This window comes from Strix aluco, chromosome Z (assembly GCF_031877795.1).
Source record: "Strix aluco isolate bStrAlu1 chromosome Z, bStrAlu1.hap1, whole genome shotgun sequence".
Classification (NCBI taxonomy): domain Eukaryota; kingdom Metazoa; phylum Chordata; class Aves; order Strigiformes; family Strigidae; genus Strix; species Strix aluco.
In genome coordinates this window covers 51,699,201-51,714,590 of record NC_133971.1, presented here as the reverse complement: position 1 = coordinate 51,714,590, position 15,390 = coordinate 51,699,201, and the positions used below count along the sequence as shown (strand labels likewise).

The 15,390-nt window shown below is 37.1% G+C and overlaps 1 protein-coding gene across 6 annotated transcripts in view; it reads left to right on the top strand.

Moving 5' to 3' along the window:
- Positions 1–15,390, top strand: part of YTHDC2 (YTH N6-methyladenosine RNA binding protein C2) — a 41,929-nt gene that overhangs the window by 12,271 nt on the left and 14,268 nt on the right. For 4 of the 6 annotated variants that reach the window (XR_012621765.1, XM_074813459.1, XM_074813463.1 and 1 more), the window contains 14 exons: positions 1,048–1,204; positions 6,475–6,582; positions 8,255–8,400; positions 8,792–8,927; positions 9,287–9,413; positions 10,454–10,519; positions 11,477–11,655; positions 11,830–11,926; positions 12,013–12,100; positions 12,189–12,269; positions 13,215–13,297; positions 14,311–14,416; positions 14,545–14,664; positions 15,014–15,286. Coding sequence is in view for 5 of the 6 variants with exons in the window: in XM_074813459.1 (XP_074669560.1) it covers positions 1,048–1,204; positions 6,475–6,582; positions 8,255–8,400; positions 8,792–8,927; positions 9,287–9,413; positions 10,454–10,519; positions 11,477–11,655; positions 11,830–11,926; positions 12,013–12,100; positions 12,189–12,269; positions 13,215–13,297; positions 14,311–14,416; positions 14,545–14,664; positions 15,014–15,286 (1,767 nt within the window). In the remaining variant the exon portion in view is untranslated. The remainder of the gene's footprint in view (positions 1–1,047; positions 1,205–6,474; positions 6,583–8,254; positions 8,401–8,791; positions 8,928–9,286; positions 9,414–10,453; positions 10,520–11,476; positions 11,656–11,829; positions 11,927–12,012; positions 12,101–12,188; positions 12,270–13,214; positions 13,298–14,310; positions 14,417–14,544; positions 14,665–15,013; positions 15,287–15,390) is intronic. The other 2 variants (XM_074813460.1, XM_074813461.1) reach the window with 2 other exon arrangements.

Genomic DNA, 15,390 nt, shown 5'->3' with positions numbered 1-15,390 from the left:
TGGGTCTCTATTGTAGCATGTACGTTTCTTTTTTTTTTTTTATAAAAGTGTCTTATTTTAGGTTCATGCCAATAATTAATTTTGGAATCATGATGCAGTTGTGGACAACAGAGCTCTAAATTTTTCTGAACCTCCTCTGTCAGAAAGCAGCTGAGCCTTAGGGAGGTTTATATAGATACGATTCAATGTGTGTCAGAATTTCTTGTATCACATACTTGTTTTAGCAGTACCAGGTTTGCAGTCCATTTGTTTCCCCAAATATTTTCAAGATGAGTAGTCTAATTCTCAGCAAATTATTTCAGTGTCTTCATTTATGATTATGTGAATTTTCCTGTTGTGGAGTTTAAGTCAGTGGAACCAGAATGTTTACTGCAAGATTAAGTTCTCCACTGCTGAAGACAAAAAAACTCATGATAATTTTAGGTGTCTGCCTGTTTATCAAAATGGAAAAAAGTGTGAGAATGATGTATACATTTTTGACTTCAGCCTAAAAATGCTGTATTTGGGTCCCTGCTTCATAAGTTCATAATATAAAATAAAAAAGAACACACCAACAAAGATGATTAATCAGACATGTGCCTTAACTGGTGATAAGCTTTGTGCATGACCTAATGGATCTAAGCATTCTAAATTTTTTGTGATTATGTGGTATCATACATTTCTTTAAATGTTCACTGGTATGAAGTGAGAATTTATTAAAATAAGATTTGTAGGATTTGTGGTTTGTGTCATTAACGTGAAAATGAGATTCAAATATAAGAATTAGAAACGTTTCACAAGTTCACTTTAACCTCTGAAACCAAGGTATATGTGGCTTGTGCATTACCAGTGCAGTCTGTTCTGGTATCTTTATAAAACTTTTTGAAATATTTTTTGACTTTCGGATAGTTCTAAAAAAAAAATCCTTAAAGTAGACTTATACATTTTAATGTATCTGTAATGTACCAGGAAATTATATTTTTAGTTCTTAAAGTTCATATTTGTGGAAAAATTACGATCTTGGTTCTGTGATGTTTATATGTTGGGTTTTTTTTCCTTTTGTTACAGGATGAAGTACATGAGAGGGATAGGTTCAGTGACTTCTTGTTAATAAAACTGAGAGATGTGTTGCAGAAACAGACTAATTTAAAACTAATTATTTCTAGTGCTGCTCTAGATGCACATCTCTTTATTAGGTATTTTGGAAGTTGCCCAGTAATACACAGTAAGTATTTATGTAAACTCTTAAATCTGAGTATACCTGACCTAGGACTTGGAGCTCTTATTAAACTGTAGTGAACTGTTCTGAGTAAGGGAACATGGTAAATACACTGAGAGTTACAGCAATGCCTATTCTTTGTTCATTTTTGTTGTTTCTGCACCTACTTGAGAGTGAAGTGTTTTTATCACAGGGAGTTTCATAAGTGCAGGCATGTCCTCACCCCCTCCATGTTCAATTTATGAAGCAGGAAAGGGTTCTTAAAGTGCTGATCGTCATGGTGTTACAGACACTAGGATCTACAAGAGTGTGATATACATTAATTCATTCCAGTATTTTTCTAGTTCTTCAGGCCTCACAGAGATTGCTACTGGTTAGTGGATAAAACACAGATAACTGCACCTGGTCGCTTCAGAAATACAGTCCTAGGCAAATTGGGGTTTCATGTTTTAATCACATGAGTCTTTAATTTAAAGGAAATTATTAGCTGTTAATATATGTAAACATTGAGAAAAGACATGGCAATTTATGTTCACTTATGTTCAGACTCAGTAATCTGCAGTTAGATTACATTCAGATGCAAAGAAACGTTATCGTTGTTTTAATGTAATTTGACTGATCTTTAGAGGTGAAACAGATGTGTGGGAGATGTGGTTTTTGGCTGTTTTTTTTTCTTCTCACTCCCTTGGCTTGCAGGTTTTCTTCATGGCTGACCTCTGGCACCTTGCAGTGCTCTTCCTTTTTCAACAATGATGTCTTAAGTATAACATATTTTGGCTTATTGGGTGAGGGAAAGGCTGTGCATGTTGTCTACCTTGACTTCAGTAAGACCTTTGACACCATTTCCCACAGCATTCTCCTGGCGAAACTGGCTGCTCATGGCTTGGATGGGCACATGCTTTGCTGGGTAAAAAACTGGCTGGATGGCTGGGCCCAAAGAATTGTGGTGAATGGAGTTAAATCTGGTTGGCGGCCGGTCACGAGTGGTGTCCCCCAGGGCTTGGTTTTGGGGCCACTCCTGTTTAACATCTTTATTGATGATCTAGACGAGGGGATTGAGTGCACCCTCAGTAAGTTTGCAGACGACACCAAGTTGGGTGGGAGTGTTGATCTGCTCGAGGGTAGGGAGGCTGGAAAGTTGCCAGTCAGAGAGGGACCTGAGGGTGTTGATTGACAGCCAGCTGAACATGAGCCAGCAGTGTGCCCAGGTGGCCAAGAAGGCCAATGCCATCCTGGCTTGTGTCAGAAATAGCGTGGCCAGCAGGGACAGGGAAGTGATCTTACCCCTGTACTCAGCACTGGTGAGGCTGCACCTCGATGACTGTGTTCATTTTTGGGCCCCTCACTACAAAAAGGACATTGAATTACTCGAGTGTGTCCAGAGAAGGGCAACAAAGCTGGTGCAGGGTCTGGAGCACAGGTTGTACGAGGAGCGGCTGAGGGAACTGGGGCTGTTTAGTTTGGAGAAGAGGAGGCTGAGGGGAGACCTCATTGCCCTCTACAACTACCTGAAAGGAGGTTGCAGAGAGCTGGGGATGAGTGTCTTTTACCAAGTAATAAGGAATAGGACAAGAGGGAATGGTCTCAAGTTGCGCCAGGGAAGGTTTAGACTGGATAGTAGGAAGCGTTTCTTTCTAGAACGGATTGTTAGGCATTGGAATAGGCTGTCCAGGGAGGTGGTGGAGTCCCCATCCCTGGGGTGTTTAAGAGTCGGGTTGACATAGTGCTTAGGGATATGGTGTAGTTGGGAACTGTCAATGTTAGGTTAATGGTTGGACTAAATGATCTTCAAGGTCTTTTCCAACCTAGACGATTCTGTGATTCTGTTATATATGACTTTTAATGGCACTCGAGATGACCTGCTAAAGACTGAGACAGAGTAGGCGTTGAGCACCTCAGCCTTTTCCTCATCCTTAGTTACTATGTTTCCCTCTGCATCCAATACAGGAGGGAGATTTTCCCTAATCCTCCTTTTGTTGTTAATGAATTTATAGAAACATTTTTTATTATCCTTAACAGCTGTAGCCAAGTTGAGCTCTAGCTGGGCTTTGGCTCTCCTAATATTCTCCCTGCATAACTTCACTGCATCTTTATAGTCTTCATGAGAGGCCTGGCCCCTCTTCCAAAGGCAATAGATTCTCCTTTTGTTCTTGAGATCCAGCCAAAGGTCCCTGTTTAGCCAGGCCGGTCTCCTTCCCCTCCTGCTTGTTTTTCGGCACGCGGGAACAGCCTGCTGCTGTGCCTTTAAGACTTCTCTGTTGAAGTATGTCCAGCCTTCCTGGACTCCCATATCCTTCAGGGCAGCCTCCCAAGGGATTTTGTTGATCAGTCTTTTGAACAGGTCAGAGTTTGCCGTCTGGAAGTCTAAGGTGACAGTTTTACTAACCCCTCTCTTTGTTTCACGAAGGATCAAAAACTCAATCATCTCATGATCACTGCACCCTAGACGGCCTCCAACCTTTACTTCCCCCACAAGCTCTTCCCTGTTCACAAGAAGCAGGTCCAGGAGGGCACCTTCCCTGGTCGGCTCACTCACCAGCTGTGTGAGGAAGTTATCCTCCACACATTCCAGGAACCTCCTGGATTGTTCCCTCTCTGCTGTGCTGTGATCCCAGCAGATACCCGGGAGGTTAAAGTCCCCTACAAGAACAACGGCAAGTGATGGCAAGATTTCCCCCAACTGTTACAGAAAGCTTCATCCATCTCACTGCTTTGGTTGGGAGGTCTATAGCAGACTCCCACAGCAAGATCTGCTTTATTGGCCCTTAACCTAATCCAAACACTCAACCCCGTTATCACTATACTTGATTTCTGAGCTCTCATAGCATTCTCTAACATACCGGGCCACTCCACCACCTGTCCTTCCTGGTCTATCCCTCCTGAAGAGCTTGTAGTCATCGATTGCAGCACTCCAGTTGTGTGAGGCATCCCACCACGTTTCTGTTATAGCTACTATGTCATAGTTCTCGTGCTGCATCATGGCTTCAAGCTCCCCCTGTTTGTTGCTCATACTGTGTGCATTGGTATAGATGCACTTGAGATGAGCTAATGAATCCAACACCTTTTTGTGAGTGTGGGCCCCATTCCCTACCAGACCCTTCTCAATGCTTCCATGATTTCTAAACATCTATCCCTTCTCTCAAATGAAATGGCAGAAGGAGAGCCCTCACTTCCACCATCCTTCAAGCGTTGGCATGCTTCCCTTGAGCTTACACGTAACAGGCCCAGTTATCTCCCCCTCCCCCCTCATACCTAGTTTAAAGCCCTGTCAATAAGCCCTGCTAACTCTTGCCCCAGAATCCTTTTCCCCCTCTGGGACAGCTGCATCCCACCTGTCCCATTTGTTGCCAACAGACCAGGTGCCTTATAAACTTTGTCATGATCGAAGAACCCAAAATTCCTATGGTGGCACCAATCTCTGAGCCACGTGTTAATCAGATGTGTTTTCCACCCTCATTCAGTGTTTTTCCCTTCCACTTGAGGGATTGGTGAAAACACCACCCGAGCTCCTGAGCCTTCAACTAGCCACCCCAGTCCCTTGAACTCCTTTTTGAGTGACTGTAGACTTCCCTTTACCACCTCATCATTACCTGCCGGGATAACCAACAAAGGGTAGTAATCAGAGGGCTGCCTCAGAGCAGTGATACTGTCAGGTGTCACTGTCAGATGATTTTCAGGGTCTTTTTCAACTTAGATGATTCTGTGAAAATAAACTTTTAAGAGAAATGCTTTCTTTTCAAAACAATCAAGTAGACTGCATGTCAGTCTTTTTTTAAGAAGCTTGACAGTCCCAGGACATGGGTAGGATCACTTTTTTTAGAATTGTCTTTGCAAATCATCGGTTTATTGTAGTGAAAGTTCCTGAAAAAGAAATCTTTTTTGTTTTTTTTTTACAGATAGAAGTGCTTATTTCTAGTTCCCGGTTCTGAATTTCTGCCTAGTAAAATAAGGCTTGCACCTTGTTGGAGGCAGGAATCTGAAAATTACGCATGACTTCAGTGTTTCCCAAATATATTTTTTGGAGAGGGGAAACCTCAGTTACAATTGTGTGGCTTTCCAGTTTACTCTTCTTGTAGCTTCCTGTTCATTTAAATCAGTATCTTTATTCAGGAAATTTTGATTACAGTCTCTTTCTCCAGTTTACCTCAGTGGTCATACTGTGATCACATACTAGTCTTCACAGGCTAATCACAGTTGAAAGACATGTTCCTTTTTCCATTTTTGGGAATTTAAGAATTAAAAGAAGAGGGTTTAGATACTTTGTCTGTTAATGTAATGAAAAAAATTTGATCCTCCTTCAACAATATACTTGCCAAAATCCTGATCACAGAAACAAACATTTTGTACTCGTGAGCCCCTGTAGTACACAGAGTTTGCAATCAGTGTTGGAAGACTTCCTCCATGGCAGCTTGTAAAAGTATGTGAGTTGTAGCTTGTTCTTTCTGAAGCATAGAAAAGTGCTAGGTGATTTAAGCTCAGCTATGGAAAATGTCTGCTAAGGGACCAGAAATTAAAATCTAGAGATTTTAATTCTTCCTGTGACAAAGAATCCTTTAATGTCCATAAATAAGCTCTAGATAACAGTGATACTGAAGAAAGAAATCAGGTTAAATTATTAGGAGATCAAGACCATTGGAATGTCTCTTTTATCAGGAAGTATTCAGTAAAGAAAGCCAAGTTTGGCTGAAGTGATTGAGGAAGTAGAGGGAAGTCCCTTTCTTCATATACTTCTCATTAAAAAAATGTTGTTTAATAGAAAGGTAGCCATCTGCTTGTGGTATCTTGCACTAAAGCTGTACTAATTGCTGTTATATTTTGTAATCCAGGTGCTAGTCTTACACAGTGAATTCGTTTTTGTAACCCTAAAAAACAATGGCTATTTTCTTTTTCTCATTTTAATAAAATTTGAATTAATAACTGTCAATCTTATGAGCATCTCTTGCCACCACAACACTTAATAGAATTGAAGAGGATAATGAGAAGCAAGGTACCCAAGGTAATCCAAATGTTGTTTTCTTTTGTGGCCAACTAGTCTTAAGAAAATAAACTCCACGCTAACCCAAATGTTGTTTTCTTTTGTGGCCCACTAATATTAAGAAAATAAACTCCAGTATAGATACTCCTACAAGGCTTTTCAAGGAAAGTAGTAAGTCCTTAAATCAGACCCGAATAATGTTTAATTTACTTTTTGTGTCTACAAAAATGCTTTCTAAAAATTAAGGTTATAAATTAAGCTAAGGAATACCTAATATTTTATGAATTATTTATACTTTCAGTACAAGGAAGACCTTTTGAAGTTAAAGAGATGTTTTTGGAGGACATTTTACGAAGCACTGGGTATACAAACAAAGAGATGGCGAAGTACAAGAAAGAGAAGCAGCAAGGTTTGTGGAATTCTTAATTGTTAGGGTTGGCAATAAGTCTAATGATTGAACATCTAAATAGGATGATTGTTAAAATTCCAAAGTCAGAATATTAAGTGAGACATGATTAGATGACAGCAAGTATCTTTAAGCTCTCAGTGTCTACATTATTGAAGTAGATTATGTAACTTTAAAAAAAATACGTAATGGTTGCATTCAGTTTGCTTTCAGTTGGTAAATGTTATATTTTTTCAGATTATTAGTATTGCATGTAATTGCGGGCTTTGACCATATGAAAACTATGGAAGCAGAAGACACTATGTGCTGACTTTTGTGTACAGATTAAAGTGTGACCATTAAAGAGGGCAGGATTTTATACATCTCGCACAGAAGTGGTTCCTATTAGTAACACTTTTTACAACATTCTTCAGATGTGGATGTATTTAATATATGTGGGCCAGAAACGTTAACACACTTGGACTTAATATAGTTGCTTTTCAATTAAGTAGATATATTATTTGAGAAGTTTTCTTGGCAATTGAAAGTAATGATCTTAGTATGTATTTAAAAAAAAAGAAAAGAAAAAAGGCGAAACCCAAAGCTATAACATACAATCCTAACTATAAGTTTATCACGGTACTCATCTGTCATGGTTTAAACCTGCTGGCAGCTAAACACCACACAGCTGCTCTCTCACCCTCCCCCACCCCCAGGGAATGGGGCAGAGAGCTGGAGCGGTAAGAGTAAGGGGACTCATAGGCTGGGATAAAAACAAATTAATAATGGAAGTAAAATATTATTATTATAATAATGCTGATAATAATAGTAATAGTAGAAAATACAAATGACTAATGCACAATGTGATTGCTTACCACCCACTGACTGATGGCCAGCCCATTCCTGGCTAGTGATCCCGGGGAAGAGAGAATCCTGCAACCACAATCCTGGAAGCCAGAGTGAGCTTCCCAGTCAGCCCTCATCTATGTACTGAGCATGACATTAGAAGATACGGAATATTCCATTGGCCAGCTTGGGTCTGTTGTTTTGGCTCTGCTCCCTCCCAGTTTCTTTTGTACCTGTGTACTAGCAGGACATGAGAAGTTGAAAAGTCCTTGACTTCTTAGCAACAGTTAAAAATATCAGTACATTATCAACGTTCTTCTCATATCAAATCCCATAGTGAATCCAAAACACAGCTATTCTAGCTACTAAGAAGGAAAAAAACCCCAAGCTTTATCCCAGCTTAAACCAGAATATCAGCTCTGATCAATGTGGATAAAAAAGTTCAGTTAAGGCACTGGTTTCTTCTACTTGTATGCAAAAATTATTTGTTACTTGAAGGCGCTATATCACTTCTTTTTGGTATTTCACTTTTGGAGAAAGATCTGGACTGAGAATTGTGTAGTAAATATTTACTTAGGAACCTCATTTGAATGCACTAAGTTGGAATACTGGAGACTTAGGGGGTTAAGCACCCAAATAGTATTTTTTTGCCTTGTTCTTATAGTAGATGTTTGCAATGGTGTCCTTAATCATGGAATTTATATTGGACTGGTAACAGTGTTCTAGATTAAATAAAAGAGCTTGAATAGGTAAAACTTTGTGACTTGAGATAACTATTTTTTGTAATTGAAAAGAATGAATAATTACGATGACTGTAGAGCTTGTTTTGGAAATACTTTATGCATCCTAGAAGAAAAACAGCAGAGCACTCTTACTGAGTGGTGTTCTGGTCAAGAAAATAATAGCAAACCAGAGTCTCGGAGACAAAGATCTGTTCCAAGTGCTGAAGAGTATAATCTGTTGGATGATGGTGGTGACACAGTATTTAATCAACTGGTAAGTTTTTCCTTTTATTGGAAGAGATGTTTAAATCTGCATTAAATTATTGCTATCCATTTAAAAAATGTTTTCTAATTATATTACTCCTGTAGAGTTTCTAGAAGGATATTAACATATTTTAAAACATGATTTTTTTTATTAGCATGAACTGCTCTAGATAAAAGTGTGCTTTTAAATTATGATGGTTATATATAACTTTTGTTTAGATCAAATGGCAGGACTGCTGTTTAAAATACTTGCATATGATGCAATAAATTCTTTAACAGGTATCTGAATGCTGTATTTCTGGTTGTTATTTGGAAAACTTCAAATTCTTTGAGTCTAATATATGAGAATGAGGACAACTCTTTGAAGAGATTGATCTTTCAGTACTGTTTTTTCTCTTCAGACTGAAAAAGATGCGAATTGCCTTGAGCCATGGCTAATAAAAGAAATGGATTCTTGTCTTTCTGACATCTGGTTGCATAAAGATACTGATTCCTTTGCTCAGGTGTTCCATCTCATTTTAACTGAGAATGTCAGTGGTAAGTTTCTCCTCTTATTACATAAGAAAAAAACAACCATAAAATGACTTGAATTTCTGTGGCTACTTTATCTCCAGTTTCAAATGTTGTTACCTTTGAATTCTGATGCCTGTTGAAAATTGAATAGGGTTAGCAGAATTAATGAGTTTGTAGTTTGTTGTTGCTATACTTGTTTTAAAGTATTGACAGATATAATACATTTCTAAACTTGTTAAATTCACATGAATTGACTGGTGGGATGAAGCGAGGAAACAAATTCTCTTTGTGCTCGGTTTTGAAAGTTATATTCGTAATACATTTAGATGAAAAAAACATTTTTATTGGTTTTGCTTATTTGTTTTTTGTTTTGTACTTATCAGTTGATTATAGGCACAGTGAAACCAGCGCGACTGCACTAATGATTGCTTCAGGGAGAGGCTTTCTGAGTCAAGTAGAACAACTGATCAGTATGGGAGCAAGTATCCACTGCAAATCATCCAATGGCTGGTAAAAACAAACAGATAAACTGAAAGATAGATTTGTTTGTCAATATACATATGAGAGAGAAATTTCTGTAATATCTAAACTAATTTGTTAACTTACCAGATAATTGTAAGCACTAATAGGTTTTGAAGTTTAAACAATTTCTAACTTGTGTTTATCACATTGTTTTCTGTAATTTCTAAATAGAATTCTTAATTAAACAGTATTGAATATGGGTTATATACTCTTGGTTTCACTGAGTCTGATTTAACACACTGGTTAGAAGAAAAATCGGAATCTTTCTCACTGGATTGATTGAATTAGACCCAAAATGTTTGGCAGTTCTTACTGTAAGAGAGCAACCTGTATCAGATTTAAAAATAGTATATTACAAGTGCAAAGATCTTTGCTGTGTTATATCCGTAAATATGTTGTATCATGTAAAAAATATTTGTGAATCTGTAAACGTTCAGGTTTTTATGGTCATGAGTTGTGTCTTCATATAAACAGGGAACTATAGTAAATAATTATAATATGGAAAAATAAGAATTAGGATTCCAGGAGTCTGATATTTGGTACTACCACTTGAAAAACTTGGGAAGAAATGCAGTTCAAAAGGAAAACAGAGTGAAATGCATTGTAAGGAGGGCAACTTCTGTAAGACATCAAAAAGCCCAATGTTTTCACCCATTTTGGAGAAAAAACATCTGGGGTGTGACTTCTCAGGATGATTCAAAGGAGCTAGTAAAGGGTACTGCAAAAAGGCATGGCTTATCTCTGCACGTTGGTGTCTGTTTTTTGAAACAAATTTCCTCATCATTCCCTTCTGCCTGCTTGCTTGTACTTATGTGTAAAACAGGGATTCTTTCTTGGTGAAGAATTGCAGTTATCTAAAAATCATACCTATTACACTTGTTTATGCACTTCAGAATGGAAAGTTGCAGATCCAGTAAAAACAGCACTTATTAAGCAGTAATGCAGAAATTGTCTCTTCACATAATGTGCTATTCATGTGTATCTTTTGAAGTGAGAAATTAATAAAGATTTTTATGCAACTCTTTCAGGATGGCTTTGGACTGGGCTAAGCGCTTTGGACAAACAGAGGTTGTTGACCTGTTGGAGTCCTACAGGTAAGCTATAATACTTTGCAGAAACAGTTGTATAACATGGTGAAGGAAAATTTATGTTTTGTTACCTTTCAATAAGAACAGATTTTAGCTTTTTATGCTTTAAAATCTGGCCTAAATAGTAAGATTTATTTGAGAATAGGAATATTTTGAAAACAGTTATTTTAAAAAAAGTTTGTTTGTCTTCAGTATCGTAGTGATTGTGTTTGCACAACTTCTAGGATAAATATAGTTCTAGTGGTGTACGGCTTCTTTTATATTATTAGCATTTATCATCTTGATATGGACATTCCTATCATGATTATGTATCTAGGCAGGAAATTATTACAGTAACTTGAATAAATATGCAGAGGAGATGCTGATGCCCTATCACGTACCACTTTAATTTCTGATGCTTATTTTGGAAACAAATCTGTTGTGTTTTTATCTGTATATTGTTGATACATGATAGCCATGTTAAAGAGGCTTTGTATGAGTAACACATACACTAGGCTGCTCAAGCACTGTTTTTTGATTTACCCTATAGTTATCATAGTTTAGTTATAATTTTGTAGAGATGTATACCATTATAATTTCTCTTAGTGTAGTTTCTGTTAGTGTAGTACCTGCTTAACTGTTATGATAGGGAAGTTTTTGGAGAATAAGTTTCTTTTAAATATTTTCCTTTAACAGATAAACAAGTGGTGTCTTTATACTTTGAGTTCTGTCACATTTGCTTAAGGTTGTGTTTCAATGAAGTATAATAAAGTTAGTGCTAAAAATTGAAATCACATGCTTTGCTGGGTTAACACTTAAATCAGTGAACAGTAAGAGTATTGTGGAGGTGCTGTGCTGCTACACTTTAAAATTAAAATTTGAGCAAGTAGTCTTGTTGGTCTTGATCTAAATTAGAGTTGATGGCTGAAATGCAAACCCAAAGCAAACAATCTTGACTTTGACCTGTATATTTGTATATTGTAGTGCTTCAGTGGAATGTGGAAATCTGGATGAAAGTTCCCTGGTCCAAACAAGTGGCAGTGACCTTAGTGCAGAGGACAGAGAACTGTTGAAAGCCTATCATCACAGTTTTGATGATGAAAAAGTGGATCTGGACCTGATTATGCACTTACTTTATAACATCTGTTGTAGCTGTGATGCTGGTAGGTATATGCACACATTCCAAATAAATTGCTGTGGATTCAGCTTCTGATGAAGTGTGCTCTTTTTTCAGTAATACCAAGCAGGTGAAACCTTCTAAGTGCTAGTATATGCAGTACTAACATGTCTTTGAAGTGAATTTTCTGTTTAACTCTGCAAACCAACTTCTTTTTTAGGAGCAATTTTAATATTTCTTCCTGGATATGATGAGATAGTTAGCCTGAGAGACCGTATTCTTTTTGATGACAAGAGATTTGCTGATAATGCTCACGGGTAAAACCTCTAGTTTCTATAGTTGTCTTGAGTTTTTTATTATTTCTCTTGAAGATCCTTATAATGTACTCTTTGTCTTGCATTAGATACCAGGTTTTCATGCTTCATTCAAATATGCAGACTTTGGATCAGAAGAAGGTACTTAAAAGTCCACCTTCTGGCGTCCGCAAAATAGCAAGTATCAGAGGACTTTGTCAGATGTTGTATTGATCTGTTTTGTCTTTGCTTTTACAGTTACTATAGTTTGTTGTTTTTATTGCAGATTCTTTCTACCAATATTGCAGAAACCAGCATAACGGTCAATGATGTTGTATTTGTTATTGACTCAGGCAAAATGAAAGAGGTATGATTGGCTTAAACTTTCTTTGGGAAGTAAACTTCCTAGTGTTATTTTAAAATACATAAATTTTGGAGAACTATTTTTTTTTATAGTAGGCTGAGAGCTAGTGCATGTCAAGCAACCAAATTCACTGAGAAGTTTTGACATCCGTTTTATGACAAATACTGTAAATAGCTAGCTGTTTAAAAACCCTGTAAAAGCTATTGCATGGTGATATATTGATAGATTTTTGTTGTTGTTATTTTTTTAAATTTTTAAATTTAGTATTCCTGTTTGAATTTTAAAACAAATTCATCAGTTTAGACTGCTGTCTTCCTGAGACTTACAGAACACCGGAAGTTTCCTTTATCCTACTATTGTATCTAGCCCAAGTCTAATCTATTAAATTTTTAATCATTGTTTCTGATGTGTTGAATGCCCATTCCCTAATTACTTGCTCAAGAAAAGTGAGATGACACAGTGAGACAGTTTAAGACCTAGTATATGACTTACAAAGTTTCTACAAAAGTTTTTACACCAAATTTCTGAAGTTTTCATGGCAATACATGGTAATACAATTTTTTTTGTAATTTTGTATCAAATATAAGAAAATATGGACGTCATTTCCAGGTGAGAAAAAGAGGAAAACTTTATTCAATGTAATAACATATTTTTGCTTGGCTTGTGATACCACAAAATGTAATCCATGCCTTTTATTAACTTATAATTACCTATTGACTAGAAAAATTTAATATAGAAAACTGTGTAGCACAAATATACTGCGAAGGAGAGAGTTTTTAACATGAAGTTATGCTAAGTACTTTAAAACATGCTTTTGTGCCAGAATCTGCTGGTGCTTATTATTTATTTTTTTTAGAGAACTTCTGATGATGATCTAAATCATTAGTAACTTTTATTTCATGTACCCTATTCAATCTTGATTTTATGTTCCTTACTTTGCTTTTATAGAAGTCGTTTGATGCACTGAGTTGTGTTACAATGCTAAAAATGGTGTGGATTTCAAAAGCCAGTGCTATCCAGAGAAGAGGCAGGTAATAAATGCTTTATACTGAATTTTATTTTGCAGATATCCACCATCCTATATTGAGGATAAAGTGCATAATGTAATAGCAGCGACAGTGGGTCATGTTACTAGCCTAGTCCAAGTATTGTATTGGACAGTGGCCAGTGCTAATGCTCTGCAGAAGAGTAAGGACATATTCCTTGGGGTCATTTCCCAAGTTGCAGAAAAGTGACGGTTGAAAATTTCCCAAAGCTTACATTAGGTCTAGGTTGTTACCCTCCATAAACTTGTTCTTCCACTCTCCCACGTAGCACCAGAGCCACAGTGTCCAGTAAGGTGTTTTGCAACTTATTTGTGGGTAAAGGGCTGCCTATTGCTAGTTTTTAATTGATGCTCCTTCATCTCTATATTAGAAGAGACATTGAGCAGTGATTCCTTATTAACATTCTCCAAATTATTCATGACTTAACAGGCTTTTATCCTATTCTTCCCAACAATGGGTGAGGGCTAAGAGAATATGTAGCAACAAATGCCTGTGTTTGGTGATATGGTATTGGCATTAACTTGCAGGAATTTGAGTGTGAATCTGAGCATTTGCTGTCTCTGTCCCCTCACTCACAAGTTGTTTGGTCTTCATTCTGCCTTTTACTCCCGGAGTAACGTTCATCTGTTTGGGGGATGTGAAGAGGAAGAAATGAAGTTTACAACTTATATTCCTTACATCAAAGGACAGTTGAGATTTGGATTGATCTTAGGTTAGCAAAAATCCCACATCACTTTATTTTTAGATAGGTCTTATTTTTGTTTCTCCAAACCTTTCAGTGTTGGGGTAAAATTATAATAACAAATTTCCATACTATCAAAAATAATCCATGTACTGGAACACTCTCACCTCATGTGTGGGACTTAACGACAAGATTATCTTTTTCTTAGACCTGCTTCTACATTTCCATTCTATGTTTGTGTGTGTATGGTTTTTTAATTTTATTTTATTTAAAATAAATTCTAATTTTCAACAACTTCCCATATTTTATTTTCAAGGGCTGGGCGCTGTCAGCCTGGAGTGTGTTTTCGTCTCTTCAGCAGGCTCCGATTTCAGAGTATGTTGGAATATCAGACTCCAGAACTTCTAAGAATGCCACTTCAGGTGCACGTTAGAAATTATAGCTTTTAAAAAATGTATTATCATCAAACCATGCTTTTAACTCCAAAAAAGTGTTTGTTTTTTTCTTCCCCCCCAATCTTAACAATCCTTTTTTACTTTTTAACTTGCAGGAGCTTTGTTTACACACAAAACTTCTGGCTCCAAGTAATTGTTCAATTGTTGACTTTCTTATGAAAGCTCCTGATCCTCCACCAGCTTTAATTGTGAGAAATGCTGTACAAATGCTTAAGGTCAGCAAAGGATTAGATTTAGACAGGAATTTTATTTCATTCTATATTTGTGGTGTGGCAATATGTTTGTACTGAGACTGTTCCGTTACTTAAGGGTGCTTTTCAGTTGTTGGTGTTGTCTATTTTTCATTTTGTGTGTGTGCATGTATTTTTTCTGTCTTACGGGGAGAGAGTGATTAAAAATCTTTTCTCGAACTGTTAAGAGTTTGACTTGCTTTCTTAGTATTTAGGAATAAGTCTAGTTAATGTCCAGTATTCCCATCCTTCCTGCTTTTATTGTAAATTAATTTTATCCACTTCCCCCTTCCCCCACTCTTTTCTCTTTTTTTATTTTTTATTTTTTAAACAGACAATAGATGCTATGGACCCTTGGGAAGATCTCACTGAACTTGGTTATCATCTCACTGAATTACCAGTAGAGCCACACCTTGGTAAAATGGTGTTGTGTGCTGTCGTTTTGAAGTGCCTGGATCCTATTCTTACTATTGCTTGCACTCTTGCATATCGAGACCCTTTTGTCCTACCTACACTGGCCTCTCAAAAGCGTGCAGCCATGCTATGCAGAAAACGTTTTACTGCAGGAACGTTTAGTGACCATATGGCGCTTCTCAGGGCTTTCCAGGTATTATTTCATGTTCAGAAAGCGTACTAATCACAGTAGATCATATATCAAAGTAAATGATGTACCAGTCAAGTTGGGTGTAGAATGAATGATAGACTATATTA